This window comes from Bufo gargarizans, chromosome 1 (assembly GCF_014858855.1).
Source record: "Bufo gargarizans isolate SCDJY-AF-19 chromosome 1, ASM1485885v1, whole genome shotgun sequence".
Lineage (NCBI taxonomy): Eukaryota > Metazoa > Chordata > Amphibia > Anura > Bufonidae > Bufo > Bufo gargarizans.
Genome location: NC_058080.1, coordinates 529,272,870 through 529,300,847, shown reverse-complemented (window position 1 = coordinate 529,300,847; position 27,978 = coordinate 529,272,870). Strand labels below are relative to the sequence as shown.

At 42.5% G+C, this 27,978-nt stretch overlaps 1 protein-coding gene across 2 annotated transcripts in view; it reads left to right on the top strand.

The window, feature by feature from the left end:
* Window positions 1-27,978, top strand: part of TTC28 (tetratricopeptide repeat domain 28) — a 611,240-nt gene that overhangs the window by 163,999 nt on the left and 419,263 nt on the right. The window contains exon 1 of one of the 2 annotated variants that reach the window (XM_044275400.1): window positions 463-1,242. The exons of the other annotated variant lie outside the window; for it this stretch is intronic. Coding sequence (XP_044131335.1) covers window positions 1,216-1,242 — 27 coding nt within the window. The 5' untranslated portion in view covers window positions 463-1,215. Of the gene's footprint in view, window positions 1-462; window positions 1,243-27,978 lie in introns of those variants that run through there. 2 annotated transcript variants of the gene reach the window in all.

Below are 27,978 nucleotides of genomic sequence, written 5' to 3'. Positions count from 1 at the left end.
TTCCCAGATTCTATGTCATTGATTTATATAATAACTGATTGCAGGGAATTTTTTTATTTTCTCAAGATTTTGAGTGCATTTCCTAATCATTTTGTGGTAAAAGTGCGCTGCTATAAATGTCTTCAGACCCTGGGTAATGTGTTTCGTCAGCAGTAATAGGAATATTAGCATGCTCAGACTTAATTACTCGCTTGCACTATGGTATGGCTTCAGCGTAGCCACATTTTACGTGGGAAAGAACAATTTATTTGCTTTGTTAAAGCAGACATTTCCTACTGCAGATCTGTATGCTTTTGCACAGTGGGATCACAGGGTAAATGAAAGCAGATATTGTACCTAGTAGTAGCTGATCTGACTAGCAGTAAGACCCTGCAGGCTGCTGCAATGTCTTGAACAGAACAGTGCGGGCTCTGCATATACTAGAAGGGAAGGAAGTCATTAGTGTAGAGGAGTACATTTTGTTGCTGTTGCAGGATTTCCTTCCAGCATTTCCCAAGTAAAATTCCCTGTTTTTTGGGAGATTTGTTTTTGTTTCTGTTTTCAATGTATTAAGCCGCGTGAATTGTTCACGCAGAACCTTTCCTGAAACATTTCTACAAATTGAAGACATCAGTGGAGCCCGGTTTTCTTTTCCTCTTATGGAACTGTATCCTGGAATGTACTTTTTTGGGGGAGAAAGATGCAAGGAGACGGCTGGCAACCTTCGCCTGTAACTGCAGAGCACTCAGAGGATAGTGGATTTTAAGGAGAGAAAGCGGAGAGGTATTTGCAACATGACAAAATCAGATCTCTGCTGAGCAGCCTGAGAGTACAGGACACTTCCAGATCTTGGATTGCAGATGTGAGCATTTATGACTAAAAAAATAAGAAAACCCCTTTTCTGCCACCTTTTCGGAACACCATGAAGCATTGGATTTTCTATTTCACCCCAAGTTCTTCTACTTCAGATAACTGATTTTGCTGATTCTCCTTTTTCTTTCTCATTTTTTTTTTTATTTCATTTTTTTCCCCGTTGGATTTGCTTTTACGGGGCTGGAATCGAATTTGTTTTTTCTGCTCTTTGTGTTTTTTTTTTTCCCTTGCGATTATGTTCCAAAAAAGTAAATATGCAACATATTTAAAGGGGCAGGAAGCATGACTATCAGCGGCTGGAGAATTCCCACGTTTACAAGTATCTCTCACATCTCTTGATGCTCAACCTTTTTACGTACAAATATGATGAAATGGCAGCCCAGGAAGAAGGTAAGTAGAGGGACTGAAGAGACAGTCTCCATCTCTCTTTCCTATGCTGGCAGCGTCGCTTTAGTTGTAGATACTTGTCACATATGGATGACAAATTCTTTCATTGCAGCACTAAGCCCCGCAGTTAACTTTTGTGCATTTTTCATTTCGCTGCTTGTGGAAATCTATGCTTGTGAAATTTTCTGCGTAATATCAGTCTAATCCATGTTATGCTCAGGGGTTGAGAAGGGGCGTCCAACTGCTGTTTCTACCAAAGGATCTCACAGTAAGAAGACCTAATCAGAGGCGGATTACATGTAATTCTTACCGGCACTGGCTTCTATTTCTTTCTATGGTAAAAATTACAGAATAGAAAACTTTTGAGACACAATCCGTATCATTACTCAAAATGGTCCAGTCATTTTACAGCAGGGACAAAACCCCTCTTCCCGTGTCCGAACAGGAAATCCGTCCTTAACCTGTTATTTGCTTACGTATCCCAGCAAGAAAGCGCTGCCTTCTGGAGAGCCAACTGTGCCCTCTGTAATGCACAGAGACCTTTCTTATTGTGCACTAATCCTCCATGATAAAAGAGGGGCTGCGCAGTGGCTGTGCCTACTTGTGGATGTTTAGGACTTTTGTTGCCCTCGTGTGTTTTTGGCTTTCTGCAGCTTTATACATTAGGACAATACACGGGGATCCAGCGTTGAAGTGTTTATTAACTCTTTTTTTAAGGGCAAGAGCTGAAGCAGTTAATGTGTCTTTTTCTTGGAGAGTTTCTCCCGGGGCCCACTGGGGGGCGAGCAGCAGATGTAACAATGGAACATATGTTTTCCTAATAGATCTAAAGCAAATAGTAGCATGACTAACACTTTTGGCTTACATACCAGCGCTGGAAAAAAGGTTAAATGTCTGCTTGAAAGATGCTTACTTTGTTAAGCATATTCTGTGTTATGATGGTTTGAAACCGACTATGTGAGTGGTGCAAAAGCAATCAGTGGCCCCTGCGTTTTAGAAATGCTCTTTTGATTTGTGTCTGCAGTGGAAAGATATAGTATATCCAGGCTGACCACAAATATAGGTTGTAGATGATGAAATAGCCCTTGGCTCCTACTGCTGACTAGAAGTGTATTGCATAGCAGCCTTTTGCAATAAAGCCCCCTGACCTCAAGAGGCCTGTTTATTCTCCTCTGGAAAATCTGCTGGAAAAAAGTAATATTAATTAAAGGCCTTTTTTTTTTTCAAGGGTTAGAAAAAAGTCATCCGTAGCCCGATTCTCTGTTAATTAGGGAAAAAGAGAGAGATTCCACTGCCGCAGTGGTATAAGATAGCGTGTAGCTTGTTGCTACTGTCATTGCTACACGGTTATTACTCTTATGTTTCATATGAGATTTGATGAATGATATTTCAAATGACATTTACATATTTTTCAGTAATGCCATGCAAGCATGGTTAATTGCCTTATGAATTAGTAATTCCATAGCTAATGAATGTTGGTTGGTAATAAGCACCGTCTATGCTATTCTACTTATGCAAAGCTACAGTTCATCATAAAGGAAGTACATGACTAGCTAGAATGTCTTGTGACTGCCTCCATTCATTCGACTGAAGTGAAGAAACACTCCTAGGCTAAAATCTTTCTTCCAGGTAATGCAATAAAGATGAAGTCTTGACATGGTATTGTGTTCCTCTGCTTTAGGCTACATGCACACAAACGTTGTTTGTTTCCGTTCCGTTCCGTTTTAGTTTTTTTGCGGATAAGGTGCGGACCCATTCATTTCAATGGGTTCGCAAAAAACGCGGACAGCACACAGTGTGCTGTCCGCATCAGTATGTCCGTTCCATTGCCCCGCAAAAAAAAAATGTGCATGTCCTATTTTTTTTTTTCTTTGCGGACAAGGATAGGCATTATTACAATGGATCCACAAAAAAAAGGATCCGCAAAAAAAAAACGGATGCCATACGGAACGGCATCTGTTTTTTTTTGCGGACCGCAAAACACATACGGTCGTGTGCATGTAGCCTTAGGCTACTTTCACACTAGCATTTTTTGCGGATCCGTCATGGATCTGCAAAAACGCTTCCGTTACAATAATACAACCGCATGCTTCCGTCATGAACGGATTCAGTTGTATTATGTCTTCTATAGCCATGACGGATCCGTCTTGAACACCATTGAAAGTCAATAGGGGACGAATCCGTTTTCTATTGTGCCAGATTATGTCAGAGAAAATGGATCCGTCCCTATTGACTTACATTGTGTGACAGGACGGATCCGTTTGGCTCCGCTTTGTCAGACGGGCAGCAAAACGCTGCAGGCAGCGTTATGGTGTCCGTCTCCAGAGCAGAATGGTGACTGATCGGAAGCAAACTGATGCATTCTGAGCGGATCCTTTTCCATTCAGAATGCATTCGAGCAAAACTGATCCGTTTTGGACCGCTTGTGAGAGCCCTGAACGGATCTCAGAAACGGAAAGCCAAAACGCTAGTGTGAAAGTAGCCTTACCTGGCAGTGCTTGCATTTGTTCCCTGATTCTCGACAACAATGTCATGGGTTTAATGTAACAAAAAATTTAGAGCAGGCATCCTCAAACTGCGGCCCTCCAGCTGTTGTGAAACTACAACTCCCACAATGCCCTGCTGTAGGCTGATACCTGTAGGCTGTTCGGGCATGCTGGGAGTTGTAGTTTTGCAACAGCTGGAGGGCCGCAGTTGGAGGATGCCTGATTTAGAGGGTGTCAGACTTGTGGGGTGTCAGGCTTTTACCCCTGTGCATAAGCCCCCATGCCATGCTGGACATCTGTCGTTAATCCTTGAGATATAAACAGGCCACTTTCATACCATCAGGCTAGTATTAGATCAGCGTTGGGATGGATGGTGGCTTTGGGTTCTTCCTTGGTCAACCATAGGTTTAACAGAATTGACATTTGTTACATTTACTGTGTCCTCATCCATATGGATACATCATCTTCCACAAGTTTTTCCAGGTGACTTGTCTGGTTTGGCGGCATCATGTGTAATGATATCCAACTTTTTAGATTAGTTTTGCAAACATGTGAATTATGGTGAAGTAAAAGCTACAGTAGGTTCCACCTGCAGACCACACATGCTATCCACTATCTACAGTGGTGTGCCAGACATGAATGCATACATATTCATGGCACAGAGGCAAGGTATAATAATCTGCGCTTATGTAGCCTCATGTTTCAAGGAGTGAGATAGAGCGAACACTTGTGCATTATTAAAGCTGATACTGTTCCTACGCTGGCCTGTTTATAGAGATTCCAAACAACCGGGGCTTTGTGCCTGTCTTCACAGCTCTTGTGATGAAGAGGAAGAAGTACTGAATGACATGTAGTTAAAAAGGATCATAGAGGTTACAGACTTCATAAACTTCTTCGTGTCAGCACAGGACATCTATAGCATGACCGGCTACAGCACTTTTATAAAGAAATGTGTGTGTATAGGGAGTAATCAATACAATTTACTTATTACATCCGTTCCTCCTTATGATACAACAGAAATGATGGTCCAAAAGAGCGAAAAAATACTCACCTTTTAATTGCAAAATAGTAGACTTGGAGGCTTGACAGTAGAGTAAGGGCCCTTTCACACGGGCGAGATTTCCGCGCGGGTGCGATGCGTGAGGTGAACGCATTTCACCCGCACTGAATCCGGACCCATTCATTTCTATGGGGCTGTGCACATGAGCGGTGATTTTCACGCATCACTTGTGCATTGCATGAAAATCGCAGCATGCTCCTCTTTGTGCGTGTTTCACGTAACGCAGGCCCCATAGAAATAAATGGGGTTGCGTGAAAATCGCAAGCAAGTGCGGGTGCGGTGCAATTTTCACGCACGGTTGCTAGGTGACGATCAGGATGGGGACCCGATCATTATTATTTTCCCTTATAACATGGTTATAAGGGAAAATAATAGCATTCTGAATACAGAATGCATAGTACAATAGGGCTGGAGGGGTTAAAAAAATAAATAAAAATTAACTCACCTTAATCCGCTTGTTCGCGCAGCCGGCATCTCTTCTCTCTTCATCTGTGAGGAATAGGACCTTTGATGACATCACTACGCTCATCACATGATCCATCACCATGTAAATGACCATGTGATGAGCGTAGTGACGTCATCAAACGTTCTATTCCTCACAGATGAAGAGAGAAGAGATGCCGGCTGTGCGAACAAGTGGATTAACGTGAGTTAAAAAAAATATATATCTTTTTTTTTTAACCCCTAATTTACTATGCATTCTGTATTCAGAATGCTATTATTTTCCCTTATAACCATGTTATAAGGGAAAATAATACAATCTACACAACCTTGAACCCAAACCTGAACTTTAGTGAAGAAGTTTGGGTCTGGTTACCACATTCAGTTTTTTATCAAGCGTGTGCAAAACACTTTGCAGCCGCTCGATAAAAACTGAACAACGGAACGCAATCGCAGTCAAAACTGACTGCAATTGGGTACCTACTCGCACGGGTTTGCCGCAACACATCCAGACCTTATCCGGACACGCTCATGTGAAAGAGGCCTAAGGGCATTTACAGCATTGTCCAGTCACTTAAAACTTAAAAAAAAACACAACATAAAATGCTTTAAAATACTCACCTTACAATACGCCATTCCTGTCATGATGCTTCCTGGGTCCCAGCACATCACCACTATAGTCAGTGATTGGTTGTAGTGGTCACTTTTGAATGTAGAAATGGAGCAGGAAATGCAGAGATTGGTAGGTAGCCCAGACAATATTGGGAAGGAAGTGGCAGCCAATTGTGAAGGTGAGTTTTATTTTTATTATTTTAAAGCATTCTGAGTATTTTTTAAGTGGTTGGACAACCCCTTTAATTTCGCCCACTTGTCCTTCATACAGCTTATACTCATTGGGGTCCAGAAAGCAGAGATGTTAGGTCCTCACAATGAATTGACTGTCCTTGTACCTGTAGGTTTGATATGGTGGAAGTCAGATCTTGGCGCACTTATGGCAGTCTGTAATGGGTCAATTCACATAAATGAATTCTGCTCCACTTTGCCCCCAAGACTCATTCAATGAAGTGCTTGGGTCTGAGAGACAAGCGGGTAGCGTCTGTCTGAATGGGTATGCAAGTAATTAGTCCCTGAAGAAGGGTATTTTATCCCCGAAACGCGTTGTACTGCTTGCCTAATAAAGAATCCTGCATCTTAACCAAACCACTGGGTGGTCCTTGCGCGGTGGGACATTCTTCCTTGCTGAATTCAGCCCTAGACTGCCAATAATGTTTGTAAGCCATCAGATCCCCAAACTGTCACTTCTCTAACACCAGCCTGACCTTACTACACGTCAGTGACACAGGCTGACAATGTCTTTCCTCCACATCATACACACATGTACTGTACAGTAGGCTTTCTCCAATATCCCCAAAGTAGACATTGCTTGCTGCCAGATCTAGAACTCCTGTTCATCTTAGAGTCTGAATTGATCATGTTTCCCATTCTCCTTCTTCATGTTCAGCTGATTCCTATGGTAGGTCACCTTGTCTATGTCTTTTTTAGCTAGCCAGTGCTCCTGATGAAGACCATAATGTCCCCACTTATATGCTTCATCCAGGCTTATGTATTTCCAGAGCTTTTCTCCCATCACTTCCAGGGAGCATTGGTCCATGCATATTCATCATAGTGAATTGCCACGTGTCTCTGTTATTGCTACTGCCCCAGAAAAGGCTGAGGTTACAGTCATCTACCAAGGACTTTGTAGATTAACTCCTTCTTTTACATGGGTCTTCTAATTAATTTTTTTCTAGTCTCTTGCCAGTTTTGCTTTTACTTAAAGCATTATTGAATACCTTTTTTTTTTTTTTTAGAGAAAAGAAATGTAGCACTTTTAATGAGGTGTTACCTAACTAGGGGGTGATAATGCATGCCTGCTAGAAAAATGTGATCCTGCTAATTACTAGAAAACTTATTGTGATGTCTTTGTCAGTCATGGTGAAGCCTGTATGGTATTCTTCTTATGCTCAGCCAGGCCATGTCTCCTTTGCAGGATCACCGCTGACAGCAATCAGAGAAGCCCCTCCTTTTCTGTCCAGGCTTCTGTACTAATATTGCGATTATATGATCACTGGGGAGCAATGGTTGACATAGAAACGACAAACCCTGGTTAAGCTGCAGTGCTATTAAAAGAAAAAAAGGTGCTTCGGGGAAATTCACATACTGTGTACACCTGAGTCCATGGAAATAATGGGATAATCAAGGGTCAGAGCTTGGTGCTGCATACTTGCAAATTGATAAAACGAAATAGCTATCTCTTGACCGTAGAGCCTGTTGTTATTTTTGTCCTTTTTTTATGTTTTTTCTTTTGCTTTTGAATATACCTGATCTTAGCAACTTCGAACTAATATTTGACGAGTATTCACTAATGATAGAAATACATTACGGGACACGAAGTGTAATTAAATTGCCAGCCAAGAGCTTAGTCACCAATTAACATATCTGGTGGAATAAAATTCAGGGTAATTGTTCAGGAAATAAAATTACTTACAGATTTATTTTAGACTGTTCTCACACGGCCATAATACAGGCACATTGTTTCCCGTGGTTTTACTGAACCGAAATTGGGATCCTATTGTGATCTAAGTCTGGTTCAGTAGAATCATAGAAGGTTTGGCTCTTGCAGTCTTAATTCAGAGACTAAAATGGGCGGCTTTTCACACGTCTTATTTCATTCTAGTCATGTATGGCTCCTATTAAAGTTAATTATTGGGAAATGTAAAGGAATTGACCAACCCCCACCGCAATTGTAGTTATGGCCCAAAATATGCCCTGCACAAAGAAAGGGTCTCATCCCCTGCGACCTGGAAGCGTGGTCACGTGCACCCCTGCAGCCATTCACTGGCCTCAGCGGTCATGTGCCGCTTGGGGACATGTTACCACTGACGATAAATAGGCAAATGCCTTTTTGAGGGCCATAACTGCAATTGTGGTGGGGTTCAGACAACCCCTTTAAAATATTTAGCCAGTATTGAGCTTTTATCATAAAATATTAAGTCTATGATGACAGCAAAAACAAAATAAAATAATGTTCCCTGGTTTATGATATATTAGAAGGAAGTGGGTGATTGAGCTCAGTGAGACACATGAAAACTGTTCTGGTAACTAACTTTGTGCACACATTGGTATCTTGCCCTAGGTTCAGAACCATCCTCTTTCATCATAACCTTGGCCTATGTATTAAAGTCACAATGAGGAGAGCTCAATGTAAGGAGATTACTATCTTTTACCTTACATCATGTACTGGAAGACTCTCCATTACCCTTGATCTTTTATATCTCCACGTCTGAGAACCTCCTGAAATATCAGCGTTTATATTTGAATGATGTTATCACCTAAAGGTTGCACTATGAACCTTGTAGTTTAGGCTTAGGTCCCTATAATCTACAGTCTCTAGAGATCTTAGACCCTGGTGCCAAGCGGCCAAATATATTTCCATATTGATAGAGCTTGACAGGATGATCACAAGTAGCTCTGTAATCTCTATCATTGGAGGTCAGTGCAGGAACAGCTGTTATCATACAGCGCCTCCATTTTTCTCATCGGTCAAAGCAGTAACTTACCTCTGAACCCATCATTGTTTATTGTTCCTCTACGTGCCCAAGACCAGCATATTAAAGGTACCGCATAAGAGCGTAAAGAAGATTAACACCTTTCTGACCCCTATAATTTTGGCAGGTGTCCTTGTGGTTTTGGTGCTGGAGCTGCACAGCTGCTTCCATTGTGTAGTTTACAAAGCCGGTAACTGCAGCGCTGCTCCCATTGAAGTGAATGGTGGTAGCACTGCAGTTACCAGCTACATCCAGTACATAGTTCTGGCACCAGATCAGCAAGGTAACAGTTGATTGGAGGGTTGTGTGGTGTCGGACCCCGGCCAATCTGATATTGATGGCCTATCCTGAGGATAGGCCATCAATATGAAAATCCTGGACAAGCCCTTTAACAACATTAATTTGTGGAAACTTTAGCTTTTTTACGAAAAGAAATAAAAAGAAACCATAAGGCATTTTCACTAATGGTATTACTATACGGCGGTATTCTCACATTTGGGGAATACATGTGCTGTTTCTTACTAAAAAATGTAACCTCCTGAATAAAAAAAAAATATATGTAACTGGATGCCTATTCATCTGCATGCATTTTGTAAAAATATATATGTTAATATTAAAAAGTATGGTAGACTGTGCTTTTCAGTACTGTAAACAATAGTACCTAGCCGTTAACCTCTTAAACATATGGTAAAAGTGCAACTGATTGGCCCCATAGAAACATGTCCTTCTGACGTAGCCCATAAAGTGGTGTGAATAGAGTCTTATGTCTCATTCACACATCAGTGTTTGGTCAGTGATTTTCATCAGTGGTTTTGAGCCAAAACCAGGTGCGGCTCTAAACACAGAACAGGAGCAGATCTTTCCCTTTTACCTTATGTCTGTGGAGACTCCAATCCTGGTTTTGGCTCACAGTCACTGATGGAAATCACTGACCAAACACTGACGTGTGAATCAGGCATTACAAGTACTAAGCTGTCATCAGTGGTATGAAAAAGTTTTTTGTTTTACCATTCATCACAGACTGACTATATCAATGTAAACAGCAACCCTCACTCATATGCATGTCATAAACCTGGCAAAATAGAGGCTAGGATATATTCCTAAATGACTTGGAGAGAAGTAAAATGCGGACTACACCTTCAATAGCTGTGTGGCTGACTATTCCTCCTGACTCCTGCATACACACTCGCTTTAGGATGTAAGCCATTCCCATGCTCAGATAGGATTAGGCATGTTGAAATCCAACATGCACAATCCTTCCCTCAATATCTGTTATCTGGGGAGTTGGAACATTGTTTGTAAGACTGAAAAAAGACATACCGTACGTCCATCAAGTTCAGCCTGTTATCCTACAAAATGTATCCTCAGGAAGGCAAACAAAATAATGGTGTACAAGCCAATTTTTCTCATTTTATGGGAAAATACTCCAATCAGGCAATCAGAATAACTCCCTGGATGAACAACTCTTCTCCATAAATCTAATAACTATAACCTGTAATATTATTACACTCCAGAAATACATCCAGGCCCCTCTTGAACTCTTTTAGTGAACTCACCACCTCCTCAGGCAGAGTTCCATAGTCTCACTGCTCTTACCGTAAAGAATCCTCTTCTATGTTTGTGTACAAACCTTCTTTCCTCCAGACGCAGAGGATGTCCCCTCGTCACAGTCACTGTCCTGGGGATAAACAGATGATGGGAGAGATCTCTGTACTGACCCCTGATATATTTATACATAGTAACTAGATCTCCCCTCAGTCGTCTTTTTTCTAAATGGAATAACCCTAATTTTGATAATCTGTCAGGGTACTGTCGTTCACCCATTCCAGTTATTACTTTAGTTGCCCTCCTCTGAACCCTCTCCAGCTCTGCTATGTCTGCCTTGTTCACAGGAGCCCAGATCTGTACATAGTACTCCATGTGTTTTCTGACTAGCGATTTGTAAAGTGGTAGGACTATGTTCTCATCACAGGCATCTATGCCCCTTTTGATGCAGCCCATTATCTTATTGGCCTTGGCAGCAGCCGCCTGACACTGGTTTCTACAGCTTAATTTGCTCTTCACTAAAATTCCTAGGTCCTTGTCCATGTCAGTGTTGCCCAGTGTTTTACCATTTAGTATGTACGGGTGACTTGCATTATTCCTTCCCATGTGCATAACTTTACATTTGTCAGTGTTAAACCTCATCTGCCACTTATCTGCCCAAGCCTCCAATCTATCCAGATCCCTCTGTAGTAGTATACTGTCCTCTTCAGTGTTAATTACTTTACACAGTTTAGTGTCATCTGCGAAAATTAATAATTTACTATGCAAGCCTTCTACAAGATCATTAATAAATATATTGAAGAGAATAGGGCCCAATACTGACCCCTGAGGTACCCTACTAGTGACAGTGACCCAATCTGAGTGTGTACCGTTAATAACCACCCTCTGTTTTCTATCACTTACCCACATACAGACATTTTCCCCCAGTCCGAGCATTCTCATTTTATATACTAACCTTTTATGTGGTACAGTGTCAAATGCTTTGCAGAAATCAAGTTGTATGACATTAATTAGTGGGTTTAGCCTAGTTTGTTTTTTATAACCTTATACCCATTTTGAGTCATATGTTTTGTGACGTTTTTGGCAAAGTATGTGTAGGTCCTGCTTCCTGGTGGCGCCAGTAATAAAACAAGAAGGTATGAAGTGACTAGGTTTGTTTAGAGCAGTGAGTATTATTTCAGGAAGATATTCCAAGGTCGGAGAATGGGGATAGGGGGCAGATTACATAATCCTGCTAAGGCTACTTTCACACTGGCGTTTTGGTTTCCGTTTCTGAGATCCGTTTAGTGATCTCACAAGCGGTCCCAAATGGATCAGTTTTGCGCTAATGCATTCTGAATGAAAAAGGATCCACTCAGAATGCGTCAGTTTTCCTCCGTTCAGTCTCCATTCCGCTTTGGAGGTGGACACCAAAACGCTGCTTGCAGCGTCTTGCTGTCCGTCTGACGAAACTGAGCCAAACGGATCCGTTCTGACACACAATGTAAGTCAACGAGGACGAATCCGCACCAAACGCGAGTGTGAAAGTAGCCTTATCTGCAGAGAGAATGTAAATCCAATAGCACCTACTGCCTTGCTGTCATACTGTAGGTACACTAAGTGCCTTAATATAGAGAAATTTTCCTGGATCATCTATAAACATGTTTCTTTTAATTCTTAAAGGGGCTGCCCGGTTTCAGAGCTGATCCTGGGCATATTCCCTTCTTCTCCCACTTAAATGAGCATGAAATGCTCTGATGCTCTCACTTGCCCTGCGCTGAATCGCACAGGGCAAGGCTTTTTTCTGGAGATCTGGTGATGCTTGGGTAAGCTGGGCAGAGGCTTCCGCCTAGGAGGGAACCCTTGACGTCACCGGCACTAATGGGTGGTCTTTAGTGCTGCCCTTGCCTGTAAAACGGCTAGGGCAGCGCTAAAACCTGGCCATCAGTGCTGGTGACATCTACGGAAACACTGCTAGGCGGAAGCCTCTGCCTAGCAGTGTAAAAATGTAAACAGAAAAGCCCTTGCCCTGCGCAATACAGCGCTGGGCAAGGGGGAGCATCAGACCATGAAATGTTCATGTCAGAGGGGCTGAGTGGAGGAAGAAGAGGATATGTTCGGGTTCAGCTCTGAACACGGACAACTCCTTTAATGAATATAAATCTAATCATACAGCGTTTCCGAGGGCTTGATGTAATGTGATTTGTGTCCGCCTTGGCTCATTTGGGTACAAACAGAATTTCATTTTGCTCAGAATAGCTGCTCCACACTTTTCTGACTGTTTACACCAAGTAATTGCTTCATGGTTCCCATTGTGTGCCAGACCATGCTATGCCGTATAGCTCTGCTGCCCCAAAGATTGCTGTTTGCCGAGTCATTTATTGACTTGCCTGTCACAGGAGGAAAAGTGTGAGGAGTGTGAGATTTTAATATACTGTAAATGGTTCACTTCAAACTGTGAGTCTTTGGAGCTGAGATATAATCAGACTTCAGTGTTTTCCCTCAAACACCATTCAATTGCATTGCTGTTTTTTTTTCTAAAAACCCGCAGTGATATCTGGGCACATGATAATCTTCTGCAGTGATGTCTGGGCGCATGATAATCTTCTGCAGTGATGTCTGGGCGCATGATAATCTTAGCGTGCCATGGTCATAGCATTTAATATGCACCATGTTAGATGTGGACAGGCAGAAAGCGTTAAGGGTCCGGTTTAGAGGCTAGTTTAATTTGTTTTGGTTTATTGTAATATCTGGTTCCTCTTTTTTTTTCTATAAAAAGAAAAGTGAAAAAAGAAAGGATCAAGGGTTGACTGCAGGGACAGATGTAATGTGTACTGCATTGCTTCAAGGGATTTCATCATAAAAATGAAAATAAGAAATTTCAGTATCTGGGCCAAATGGTTGCATTTTAATATCCCATTTCCATGCCAGCCAGCAGTTGGGAGCTTACTGCCAGTCTTTGAATTTCAATATTTAAAAGGTTTCTTTGGTTGAAACAATTTGGATGTATTTTTCATGTTGTCTTTTGGATTGGTCAGACTACACGCTGGTTGAAACAGATGTGGTTTCACTCAAGGTCGATTCCCAATCTATGTCATTGAAGTTCTGTACATAAATTCACAATTAACTTATGATTTAGGATATTCTATGGGTTCTTAACTTGGGCTTCACAAATCCATTTTTGATTACCGTATTTTTCGCCGTATAAGACGCACTTTTTCTTCCCCCAAAATGGGGGAGAAATGCCCCTGCGTCTTATACGGCGAATGCAGTCAGTTTTACATCGCTGGCAGCGATGTAAAGAGAGCGAGGACTCGGGGAGGGACTGGGAGGAGGAGCTGGGGCCGGCAATAGCGGCGGGGCGGTGCAGTCACTGTACTAAAGGCCCGCCCCGCCGCTCCGGTGTACTAATAAAATATGTCATATTCAATGAATGGTTATTAAATATGCCCCTTTATGCCTAATAGTACCTTAAATCCTTAGCGCTTCAGTAGTATGCAGGCTGGGCGGGCGGCAGCGTAACTCCCTGATGTCACGTGCCTGCGCCGCCTACTTTATGAATGAAGCAGGCGGCGCAGGCAAGTGACGTCAGTGAGTGACGCGCCGCGCCGGCTGCCCGGCCTGCCGGCATTGTACTGAAGCGCTTCGGATTTAAGGTACTTTTAGGAATAAAGAGGCATATTTAATAACTATTAATTGAATAAGACATATTATATTAGTATACAGGAGCGGCGGGGGATCTGTGGATGGCACAGTTATGGGCTGGGAGGGTCTGTGGATGACACATGTATAACAGTGCCATCCACAGATCCCCCCTGTAACAGTGACAGCCACAGATCCCCCTGTAACAGTGAAAGCCACAGATCCCCCCATAACAGTGTCTGTCATCCACAGTTCCCCCCTAACAGTGTCCGTCATCCACAGATCCCCCCATAAGTGTCCTGTCATCCACAGATCCCCCCATAACAGTGTCCGTCATCTACAGATCCCCCCATAACAGTGTCCGTCATCCACAGATCCCCCCATAACAGTGTCCGTCATCCACAGATCCCCAGTAATAGTGCCATCCACAGACCACCTAGTTCCAAACCCACAGCACACCTTTTGGTTAAAAATATTTTTTTTCTTATTTTCCTCCCCAAAAACCTAGGTGCGTCTTATACGCCGGTGCGTCTTATACGGCGAAAAATACGGTAATTAAATGTATAAACATGGGTTCTAGAAACCTTTTTTAGTAACTGCTCTCTAAAGTTTAGACTTTTCTTCAAGTATGTTTCTCATGTCACCAATTGAAATATCTCTGTTCATAATGTTTGCAGATTACATTTGTTGTATACAGTACTGTGCACAGGTTTTAGGCAGGTGTGGAAAAATGCTACAAAGTAAGAATGCTTTAAAAATAGAGGTGTTAATGGTTTACTTTTATCAATTAACATAATGCAAAGTGAATGAACAAAGGAGAAATCTAAATCAGATCAGTATTTGATGTGACTACCCACAGAACAGCATCAATCCTTCTAGGTACACTGGCACCTTGAAGGAACTCGGCAGGGAGGTTGTTCCAAACATTATGGAGAGCTAAGCACAGATCTTCTGTGGATTTAGGCCTGCTCAGATCCTTCTGTCTCTTCATATAATCCCAGACAGACTTATGATGTTGAGATCAGGAGTCTGTGGCAGCCATATCATCACTTCTAGGACTACTTGTTCTTCTTTATGCTGAAGAGTTCTTAATGAGATTGGCTGTATTTTGGGGTCCGCGTCCTGCTGTTGAATAAATTTGGAACCAATCACGTTTCACTAATGACATTGCATGGTGGATAAGTATCTGCCTGTATTTCTTAGCATTGAAGACACTATTACTCCTGACCAAATCCCCAACTCCATTTTCTAAAATGCAGCCCCAAACTTACAAGGAACCTCCACTGTGCTTCAATGTTGCCTGCAGACACTTATTATTGTACCACTCTCCAGCCCTTGTGTGAACAAACTGCCTTCTGTTATAGCCAAATATATCAAATTTAGATTCATCAATACATGCTGACATTTTTCTGCTCCCCAGTTCCTATGTTTATCTGCATAGCTGAGTTGCTTGGCCTTGTTTCCACATCAATGGTATGGCTTTTTGGCCGCGATTCTTCCATGAAGGACACTTCTGGCAATACTTCTCTGAACAGTAGATGCATGCACCTGGGTTTGAGCTGATGGCACTGCTGGACATCTTCAGATTCCAAAGGGAAGTAAGCATGATGTGTTTTTTCTCTGCTGTACCAAGTTTCTTTGGCGGACCACTATGTCTTCAAAAGACCTTGGCAGGCAGATACTTATCCATTATGCAATAACAGCAGGGAGGCATCCCAAACATTAAGAACTATATTCAGCATAAAGTACAACAAAGAGTCCTGGAAGTGACAATATGGCCCCATAGAGCCCTGATCTTAAAGAGGACCTGTCACCTCTCCTGACATGTCTGTTGTAATAGCTTCATGCATCCCCCATGTAATGACAATTATGGAGCATCTATTCCTATGTCTGTATGTTGTGCCATTCCTTTATTATTTCTACTAGAAGTTATGAATGAATTTCTAGCAGTCTGCAGTAAGGGTACAGAGGGGAGGTAACCAGTTGGGGGGGGGGATCCCTGCACAGACTCACTCTATCCAATCAGTGCTGCCATTTTCAGACTGTGCAGGTACACACCCCCAACTGGTTACCACCCCCCTGTACCCTTAGTGAAGGCTAATAGCAATTGATTCATAACTTTTAGTAGAAATAGTAAAGGTAAGGCACAATAGAGAGCCATAAGAATAGATGTTCCAGAATTGTTATTACATGGGGAATGCATGAAGCTATTAAAACAGGCCTGTCAGGAGTAGTGAGAGGTCCTCTTTAACATCATCAAGCCTGTCTGGAATTACATAAAGAGACAGAGCATGCCTACATCTACAGAAGATATGTGGTTAGATGTCTGGAACAACCTCCCCGATAAGTACCTTCAAAAACTGTCTGCAACCTGAAGAAATGGGTCACAATAAATATTGATTCAATTTAGATTTCTCTTTTATTTATTCACTTTGCATTTTGTTAATTGACATAAATAAACTATTAACACTTCCATTTATGAAAGCTCAAATCTTTTGGCATACATTGGATCCATAGAAGTGAATGGACACTTTTGTTCACATGCTGAACACAGTGAGAACAAAGCCTAACACACTTACATTCACATTACTTTGGTAGTAGATATCTTGAAATATCATTTATACTACTTACAATATAAAAGCATTTATTTCTGAAAAGGGGAAGAATGTATTGGTAAGACATGTTTAACATAAACTTGTATGTTTCCATGGTACAGGGTTATCATATATGAAGTTTTACATACGTGTTTCTTCACTAAACTACCGTATGTATTAGCATTTCTGATCAACCTGAGAATTGGGATTTGTAACGTAATTTAAGGGGTAATTGCAAAACATAATTGAATTAGGCTGTGTTCACACCTGCATTCAGAGCCTCCACTGGGAGTTCTGTTAAGGTTTCCAACACTTTTCATGATTAGTGCAGTGTTATTTTATTTATTATATGGCACTAAGATTTTCTGCAGCACTTTGCAAAGATTGCCATCACCAACATCACTCACTGTCACCAGTGGAGTTCACAATCTAACATCATCTTAACCTATCAGAATGTTTTTGAAGTGTGGGAGGAAAGTGTAGTACCAGGAAAAAACCCACACTAACACTATGAGAGCAAACTCCATGCAGATCGTGTCCCTGGACAGATTAAAACCTAGGACCCCAGCACTTCAAGGCACCAGTACTAACCACTGAGCCACCATAACACCAAAGAGCAAACAATGCTATAGTTGTCATTAGAGATGAGTGAATTTTAATTTTTTTTTATTTGGCTGGTTCGCCGAATTTATTCGCGGCGAATCACGTTAAAATAAACGGCAATTTCCTGGCTGCAGGTAACCTTTATAGTGGTGTAGAACACTGTGCCCTGCAGTAACACGCATAAGGAGTCTGCTGTGGTAGTTAAATAATACTGTGAGTCCTTATGACATGCAGATGACAGGCGTCTCTCTTAGAATCACACACACTTCACTTATTTGGGCAGTCATGGGGCCAAAACTGACCAAATAACTCAAGTATGAACTCAGACTTACAGGTCGATGTTAGTGCCAAGAAGAAGCGCATATCTGCAGAACGACAAATATGCATTTTTTTTTTGCCACTAATACACGTCCACAAAGGGCTTTAGAAAATATAACTGCACTGCTGAATGGCAAATATATTTTACTTTTGCTACTAATACACAGCGAAAAAGGGCTTTAAAACATATAACTGCACCACTGAACGGCAAATATATATTTATTTTGCCATTATAACACGCCAAAAAGGGCTTTAGAACATATAACTGCACCGCTGAACGGCAAATAGGCCCTTATATTTTTCCACTTATACACAACACAGAAGGCTTTAGAACATATAACTGCACCGCTGAACGACAAATATATTTTACTTTTGCCACTAATGCACGACAAAAGGGGCTTTAGAACATATAACTGCACTGCTGAACGGCAAATATATTTTTATTTTGCTATTATAACACGCTAAAAAGGGCTTTAGAACAGGCATGGCCAACCTGTGGCTCTCCAGCTGTTGTAAAACTACAACTCCCACCATGCCCTGCTGTGGGCTAATAGCTGTAGGCAGTCTGGGCATGCTGGGAGTTTTAGTTTTGCAACAGCTGGAGAGCCTCAGGTTGGCCATCCCTGCTTTAGAACATATAACTGCACCGCTGAACTGCAAATATATTTTACTTTTGCCACTAATGCACGACAAAAAGGGCTTTAGAACATATAACTGCACCGCTGAATGGCAAATATATTTTACTTTTGCCACTAATGCACGACAAAAAGGGCTGTAATTTTCGCACTTCGCCACAAAACGGCTAATAAGCCCTTTTATCCTCACTAATAAAAGCCAAAAAATGCTTTAGAACATTTAACTGCACAGCACAAGGGCAAATAAGACGTATAAATATTTCCTTGTAATAAACCCTGTTAATGCCTGTATCAAACAGCACTTGCACCCCAATAACAAGAACGGTTTGCTGGAATTACAGAGCTGTATAATGGAAATTTGGGTGCCCAGTCAGTGCACCAAGGTGTAATAGGATTGTTCCTATTACCCAGGCTCTAACCTTCCCTACTGAACCCCGTTCTACATAAATACCCTATCCTTTCCCTAGACCTTGAATAATCTTTCCCTGCACTTGTAAATCTTTATTTTTATTTTTTTGCACAAGGAAGTCTTTCCTAGCACTGTCCCTAGCGCCTGCTGATGTCTCTCCCTGCACTAAGTACATTGGAAAATGGCAGAATCTATGATGGCTGACACTATTTATAGGGCCGTGACATCACAGGGCTGGCTGTTGATTGGCTGCATGCATGGCATTATGGGTGATTCCCGCCTTCCCAGAGTTCCTTGCTCCATGTCCTCACATGTGCAGCAGCCATTTTAGGAGGAAATTCGATTCGTTACCACGAAGCGCCAGGAAATTCGGCTTCGGTGCGAATACATTTTTTCCTGAAATTCGGATCGAATTCCACTTCGTCAACTAGTTGTCATATATGACAGAAACCTTGACAGAAGCCCAAAATGCCCCATGCCCCCATGACTGATCAGTTACAACATCATGGTTTGTATTATAAATAGATTGTCACATAAGGCAACTCAAATAAATATTGGTAATTCATTCAGTAATATGACTTAACCACATACTCACGTAGTGTATAAATGGTCTATAACCTGTGGCTCTTGCCATTTAAAAACTGCACTGAAATGATTTAAAAATTGTCCTAGAATACGTACCAGTGGAATAAAATAAAAAAAATGAAATCTTCTCACCTCTATGGGCAGTTAGAAGACCCAGAAGAATTAATATTTTGTTACTAAGGGACTAGAGATGAAGCCTAGCAGGTTTGCTCACACAGTCCTGCACAGATGCTAAAGGAAATCTGACATCAACATCCTGGGGATTGGAGACTGAACAGGATCCCCATAGAATGAAAAATCCATTGGATTCCATGTACATTAACAATGTGGTGCTCTGTGTAATCTGTGCACAGCAGAATTTTCTGAATTATGTTTTGAGATACACATATAATAAATTTGCTGTCATGTATGCGCTTTGAATTCCATAGATACTTCTAAATGACCACCACAGGTTAAAGCCGGGATGGGCAAACTGCGGCTCTCCAGCAGTTGCAGAACTACAAATCCCATCATGCCCTACTGTAGGCTGATAGCTGTAGGCAGACTGGGCATACTGGGATTTGTAGTTTTACAACAGCTGGAGAGCCGCAGTTTGCCAATACTTTTGCTATGAAATATGTGCCTATTGCGCTTTAGAATCCATACTCTTGTATATTGCTGTGTAACACATTGGTTCAGGCTATTAGCAGAGCTAAACAGAGCTCACATAGCACATCGCTCCTGCCTTTGCCAGCTCTGCTGAAGCCTGATATAGCACATCTATACCAGGCTTTAGTAGATGTGGTACAGGCAATGCTCGGGCCTGTACAACACTCAGTGCAGGCCTAGGGGAATCCATACTCCCATACACAGCATTGTACAGGGTGCAGATTCTAAAGCCCAATAGGCACCTGAACCTAAGGTGCAGTGGCGTACATACAGAAGTAAGGGCCCCATAGCAAGGATCAAACCAGGCCCCCCACACAGGACAGAAGGGTTTCTGCCTAAACCCCTTCAATGCCCCCTTGGCCATTTTTTCCACTGCTTCATTTTCTTCTAGAGCAGGGATGGCCAACCTGCAGCTCTCCAGCTGTTGCAAAACTACAACTTCCAGCATGCAAAGACTGCCTACAGCTATCAGCCTACAGCAGGACATGATGGGAATTGTAGTTTTACAACAGCTGGAGAGCCGCAGGTTGGAAATCCCTGCTCTAGAGGGTAGAGTCCTGACCAAGTTTTCATCTCCAGTAGAAGAGGGGATGATCCCAACTGGGCCCCCTCTTGCCCTGGGCCCCATAGCAGTCGCATGTTCTGCCGCTATGGTAGTTACAACCCTGCTCAGGTGCATATTTCACTAGGAAAAGCAAACAAACAAAAGATAAGTATAGTATATTTGAAAAATTCATTTATTCACATTTACAACAGGTATTAATAAAGTTTATTTATAAGTTTAGGAACACTTTAATGAAAACTAACACTTTGTGAGGATTACGAAGATGACAGGTGTAAGCATGGACAGGGCTCCGTGACAGATGTTATTACAGAAGTGACAGTGTCACAAATATTTAGACAGCACTCCTTTTTTTTTAGTGATAATTAAATGATTTTATTTCATGTTATTTCAGCCGGAATAGGTGGATTTTTTTGTCAGTTGCAACGTTTCAGGCGTAATAATCGCCCTTCATCAGGCACTCTGAGGACCACACTAAGTATACAGCCGGCGCCGGCTGTATACTTAGTGTGGTCCTCAGAGTGCCTGATGAAGGGCGATTATTACGCCTGAAACGTTGCAACTGACAAAAAAAACCACCTATTCCGGCTGAAATAACATGAAATAAAATCATTTAATTATCACTAAAAAAAAAGGAGTGCTGTCTAAATATTTGTGACACTTACAAGTTCTGGAGGTGGAGCCTTAGAACGCTACCCGGACGTGCACCCACCCCTGCCATTCTATGAACAGAGTGCTGTGGCCAATTTTGTTGTAAAAGATTACAGAAGTGACAGATGCATTGGGCATGGGAGGTTTGACAGTGATATGGGAAGTGAATTTTTCCCAAATATATCTAAAGCAAAGTTTAGATCAGAGGAGATCTGTAGAAGGTCTTGGATACTGAACTGATCCCACTACACTTGAATATACTGGGGGGACATGTTTTTATAACCTGCCAGCATTGTACTACAAAAATTGGAAGACCAATGTGAAGATCCTTGACACTCTGTTGACTGAGAAGAGTTTGATGCGAATTGGTAGAAAGGTTTAACAGTGGCCATAGACATATTAATTTTCTTAACAGCCGGGCCAAAAACTGCAGTTGTTCACAACCATACAGTACATGCAGTACAATGAGCGCCTGCAAATACCCTCCCCCAGTGATGAAATCTGATTGCCATGGTTAGAGAAGTTACACGTGCTGTGATCAGCCGATCATTGTGCTGGCTTAATTTTGAATTTTTTATTTAATCCTTGATTGATAATAACATTTTTTATTGATTATAATTTTTTTTGGTGTCATTGTGTGTTTGAGTCTGTAACAATTTTTCAGTTAGGCACATTGAACTTAGTCGAAAATATACATGTTTAAAATATTTTAAGGAACAAGCAGTTCAATTATTAAACATTTTTTAATCGCCCTGACCCATAACTAGGGATGAGCGAACTCGAACTGTATAGTTCGGGTTCGTACCGAATTTTGGGGTGTCCGTGACACGGACCCGAACCCGGACATTTTCGTAAAAGTCCGGGTTCGGGTTCGGTGTTCGTCGCTTTCTTGGCGCTTTTGTGACGCTTTCTTGGCGCTTTTTGAAAGGCTGCAAAGCAGCCAATCAACAAGCGTCATACTACTTGCCCCAAGAGGCCATCACAGCCATGCCTACTATTGGCATGGCTGTGATTGGCCAGAGCACCATGTGACCCAGCCTCTATTTAAGCTGGAGTCACATAGCGCCGCCCGTCACTCTGCTCTGATTAGCGTAGGGAGAGGTTGCGGCTGCGACAGTAGGGCGAGATTAGGCAGATTAACTCCTCCAAAGGACTTGATTAACTGATCGATCTGCAGCTGTGGATCATTGAGCTGCTGATCCTCAATTGCTCACTGTTTTTAGGCTGCACAGACCGTTTGTCAGTCTCATTTTTCTGGGGTGATCGGCGGCCATTTTGTGTCTTGTGGTGCGCCAGCACAAGCTGCGACCAAGTGCATTTAACCCTCAATGGTGTGGTTGTTTTTTGGCTAAAGCCTACATCAGGGTGAAGCTGTCACACCAAGTGCATTTAACCAGCAATAGTCTGTTCATTTTTTGGCCATATACAAAATCAGGGGCAAGCTGCGCCTGTCACCAAGTGCATTTAACCCTCAATGGTGTGGTTGTTTTTTGGCTAAAGCCTACATCAGGGTGAAGCTGTGACACCAAGTGCATTTAACCAGCAATAGTCTGTTCATTTTTTGGCCATATACAAAATCAGGGGCAAGCTGCGCCCGTCACCAAGTGCATTTAACCCTCAATGGTGTGGTTGTTTTTTGGCTAAAGCCTACATCAGGGTGAAGCTGTCACACCAAGTGCATTTAACCAGCAATAGTCTGTTCATTTTTTGGCCATATACAAAATCAGGGGCAAGCTGCGCCTGTCACCAAGTGCATTTAACCCTCAATGGTGTGGTTGTTTTTTGGCTAAAGCCTACATCAGGGTGAAGCTGTCACACCAAGTGCATTTAACCAGCAATAGTCTGTTTATTTTTTGGCCATATCCCAATCTAATTCTGTCACTAAATCCATACCGGTCACCCAGCGCCTAAATACTAGGCCTCAAATTTATATCCAGCTAAATCTGTCCCTAGTGCTGTAGCTGGGCGAGTTATTTAGTGTCCGTTCAAGCACATTTCTTGTTCTGGGTTGAAATACAATTCCCAATTTAGCAATTTCATAATTTAGTGGTTCCTGCTATATCAGAGCTATTTGAAATCTATCCCAAAAAGGGTATATAATATTGAAGGTGCACATTGGGTCATTCAGAATAACTTCACACACACCCGCTACTGTGTATTTCCAAGTCTAATTCTGTCACTAAACCCATACCTGTCACCCAGCGCCTAAATACTAGGCCTCAAATTTAAATCCCTCTAAATCTCTCGTTACCGCTGTACTGTTGTTGCTGGGCAAGATATTTAGTGTCCGTCAAAGCACATTTTTTGTTCTGGGTTGAAGTACAATTCCCAATTTAGCAATTTCATAATTTAGTGGTTCCTGCTATATCAGAGCTATTTGGAATCTATCCCTAAAAGGGTATATAATATTGAAGGTGCACATTGGGTCATTCAGAATAACTTCACACACACCCGCTACTGTGTATTTCCAAGTCTAATTCTGTCACTAAACCCATACCTGTCACCCAGCGCCTAAATACTAGGCCTCAAATTTAAATCCCTCTAAATCTCTCGTTACCGCTGTACTGTTGTTGCTGGGCAAGATATTTAGTGTCCGTCAAAGCACATTTTTTGTTCTGGGTTGAAGTACAATTCCCAATTTAGCAATTTCATAATTTAGTGGTTTCTGCTATATCAGAGCTATTTGAAATCTATCCCTAAAAGGGTATATAATATTGAAGGTGCACATTGGGTCATTCAGAATAACTTCACACACACGCTTCTGTGCATTTCCAAGTCTAATTCTGTCACTAAATCCATACCGGTGACCCAGCGCCTAAATACTAGGCCTCAAATTTAAATCCCTCTAAATCTCTCGTTACCCACCGCTGTACTGTTGTTGCTGGGCAAGATATTTAGTGTCCGTCAAAGCACATTTTTTGTTCTGGGTTGAAGTACAATTCCCAATTTAGCAATTTCATAATTTAGTGGTTTCTGCTATATCAGAGCTATTTGAAATCTATCCCTAAAAGGGTATATAATATTGAAGGTGCACATAGGGTCATTCAGAATAACTTCACACACACGCTTCTGTGCATTTCCAAGTCTAATTCTGTCACTAAATCCATACCGGTGACCCAGCGCCTAAATACTAGGCCTCAAATTTAAATCCCTCTAAATCTCTCGTTACCCACCGCTGTACTGTTGTTGCTGGGCAAGATATTTAGTGTCCGTCAAAGCACATTTTTTGTTCTGGGTTGAAGTACAATTCCCAATTTAGCAATTTCATAATTTAGTGGTTTCTGCTATATCAGAGCTATTTGAAATCTATCCCTAAAAGGGTATATAATATTGAAGGTGCACATTGGGTCATTCAGAATAACTTCACACACACGCTTCTGTGCATTTCCAAGTCTAATTCTGTCACTAAATCCATACCGGTGACCCAGCGCCTAAATACTAGGCCTCAAATTTAAATCCCTCTAAATCTCTCGTTACCGCTGTCCTGTTGTAGCTGGGAAAGTTATTTAGTGCCCGTCAAAGCACATTTTTTGTTCTGGGTTGAAGTACAATTCCCAATTTAGCAATTTCATAATTTAGTGGTTCCTGCTATATCAGAGCTATTTGAAATCTATCCCAAAAAGGGTATATAATATTCAAGGTGCACATTGGGTCATTCAGAATAACTTCACACACACGCTTCTGTGCATTTCCAAGTCTAATTCTGTCACTAAATCCATACCGGTCACCCAGCGCCTAAATACTAGGCCTCAAATTTATATCCCGCTGAATTTGAATACAATACATTGGGCCAAATAATATATTTGTTGTTGTGGTGAACCATAACAATGAGAAAAACATCTAGTAAGGGACGCGGACGTGGACATGGTCGTGGTGGTGTTAGTGGACCCTCTGGTGCTGGGAGAGGACGTGGCCGTTCTGCCACATCCACACGTCCTAGTGTACCAACTACCTCAGGTCCCAGTAGCCGCCAGAATTTACAGCGATATATGGTGGGGCCCAATGCCGTTCTAAGGATGGTAAGGCCTGAGCAGGTACAGGCATTAGTCAATTGGGTGGCCGACAGTGGATCCAGCACGTTCACATTATCTCCCACCCAGTCTTCTGCAGAAAGCGCACAGATGGCGCCTGAAAACCAACCCCATCAGTCTGTCACATCACCCCCATGCATACCAGGGAAACTGTCTCAGCCTCAAGTTATGCAGCAGTCTCTTATGCTGTTTGAAGACTCCGCTGGCAGGGTTTCCCAAGGGCATCCACCTAGCCCTTCCCCAGCGGTGAAAGACATAGAATGCACTGACGCACAACCACTTATGTTTCCTGATGATGAGGACATGGGAATACCACCTCAGCATGTCTCTGATGATGACGAAACACAGGTGCCAACTGCTGCGTCTTTCTGCAGTGGACAAGCTGACGTTCATAAAAATGAACCAGGCATGGATCCCACAGGACCTGTCCGTCCCTTGTCCAGATTAGACATTAACTACCTCCCCATAACCATATATTATTGGACTCCAGGGCACTTCCTCATTCAATCCTATTTTTATTTTCATTTTACCATTATATTGCGAGGCTACCCAAAGTTGAATGAACCTCTCCTCTGCCTGTGTGCTAGGCCTAAATATATGCCAATGGACTGTTGCAGTGGTGGCTGACGTGAAGCCTCATTCTCTGCTATGACATGCAGACTGATTCTCTGCTGACATGAAGACAGATTCTCTGTTACGGGACCTCTCTGCTCTGCCTGTGTGCTAGGCCTAAATATATGCCAATGGACTGTTGCAGTGGTGGGTGACGTGAAGCCTCATTCTCTGCTATGACATGCAGACTGATTCTCTGCTGACATGAAGCCAGATTCTCTGTTACGGGACCTCTCTCCTCTGCCTGTGTGTGTGCTGGGCCTAAATATATGCCAATGGACTGTTGCAGTGGTGGCTGACGTGAAGCCTCATTCTCTGCTATGACATGCAGACTGATTCTCTGCTGACATGAAGCCAGATTGTCTGTTACGGGACCTCTCTCCTCTGCCTGTGTGTGTGCTGGGCCTAAATATATGCCAATGGACTGTTGCAGTGGTGGCTGACGTGAAGCCTCATTCTCTGCTATGACATGCAGACTAATTCTCTGCTGACATGAAGACAGATTCTCTGTTACGGGACCTCTCTCCTCTGCCTGGGTGCCGGGGCCTAAATATCTGAGAATGGACTGTTCCAGTGGTGGGTGACGGGAAGCCAGATTCTCTGCTATGGAACCTCTCTCCAATTGATTTTGGTTAATTTTTATTTATTTAATTTTTATTTTAATTCATTTCCCTATCCACATTTGTTTGCAGGGGATTTACCTACATGTTGCTGCCTTTTGCAGCCCTCTAGCTCTTTCCTGGGCTGTTTTACAGCCTTTTTAGTGCCGAAAAGTTCGGGTCCCCATTGACTTCAATGGGGTTCGGGTTCGGGACGAAGTTCGGATCGGGTTCGGATCCCGAACCCGAACATTTCCGGGATGTTCGGCCGAACTTCTCGAACCCGAACATCCAGGTGTTCGCTCAACTCTACCCATAACACTATTTTATAGTTTATCCTTTTCAGTTTATATCCAACTCGTGACCGAATATGCACAGTTCTAATCAGACGGACATCCTGATAATTATTATATTATATTTAGGGATGAGCGAACTCGAACTGTATAGTTCGGGTTCGTACCGAATTTTGGGGTGTCCGTGACACGGACCCGAACCCGGACATTTTCGTAAAAGTCCGGGTTCGGGTTCGGTGTTCGTCGCTTTCTTGGCGCTTTTGTGACGCTTTCTTGGCGCTTTTTGAAAGGCTGCAAAGCAGCCAATCAACAAGCGTCATACTACTTGCCCCAAGAGGCCATCACAGCCATGCCTACTATTGGCATGGCTGTGATTGGCCAGAGCACCATGTGACCCAGCCTCTATTTAAGCTGGAGTCACATAGCGCCGCCCGTCACTCTGCTCTGATTAGCGTAGGGAGAGGTTGCGGCTGCGACAGTAGGGCGAGATTAGGCAGATTAACTCCTCCAAAGGACTTGATTAACTGATCGATCTGCAGCTGTGGATCATTGAGCTGCTGATCCTCAATTGCTCACTGTTTTTAGGCTGCACAGACCGTTTGTCAGTCTCATTTTTCTGGGGTGATCGGCGGCCATTTTGTGTCTTGTGGTGCGCCAGCACAAGCTGCGACCAAGTGCATTTAACCCTCAATGGTGTGGTTGTTTTTTGGCTAAAGCCTACATCAGGGTGAAGCTGTCACACCAAGTGCATTTAACCAGCAATAGTCTGTTCATTTTTTGGCCATATACAAAATCAGGGGCAAGCTGCGCCTGTCACCAAGTGCATTTAACCCTCAATGGTGTGGTTGTTTTTTGGCTAAAGCCTACATCAGGGTGAAGCTGTGACACCAAGTGCATTTAACCAGCAATAGTCTGTTCATTTTTTGGCCATATACAAAATCAGGGGCAAGCTGCGCCTGTCACCAAGTGCATTTAACCCTCAATGGTGTGGTTGTTTTTTGGCTAAAGCCTACATCAGGGTGAAGCTGTCACACCAAGTGCATTTAACCAGCAATAGTCTGTTCATTTTTTGGCCATATACAAAATCAGGGGCAAGCTGCGCCTGTCACCAAGTGCATTTAACCCTCAATGGTGTGGTTGTTTTTTGGCTAAAGCCTACATCAGGGTGAAGCTGTCACACCAAGTGCATTTAACCAGCAATAGTCTGTTTATTTTTTGGCCATATCCCAGTCTAATTCTGTCACTAAATCCATACCGGTCACCCAGCGCCTAAATACTAGGCCTCAAATTTATATCCAGCTAAATCTGTCCCTAGTGCTGTAGCTGGGCGAGTTATTTAGTGTCCGTTCAAGCACATTTCTTGTTCTGGGTTGAAATACAATTCCCAATTTAGCAATTTCATAATTTAGTGGTTCCTGCTATATCAGAGCTATTTGAAATCTATCCCAAAAAGGGTATA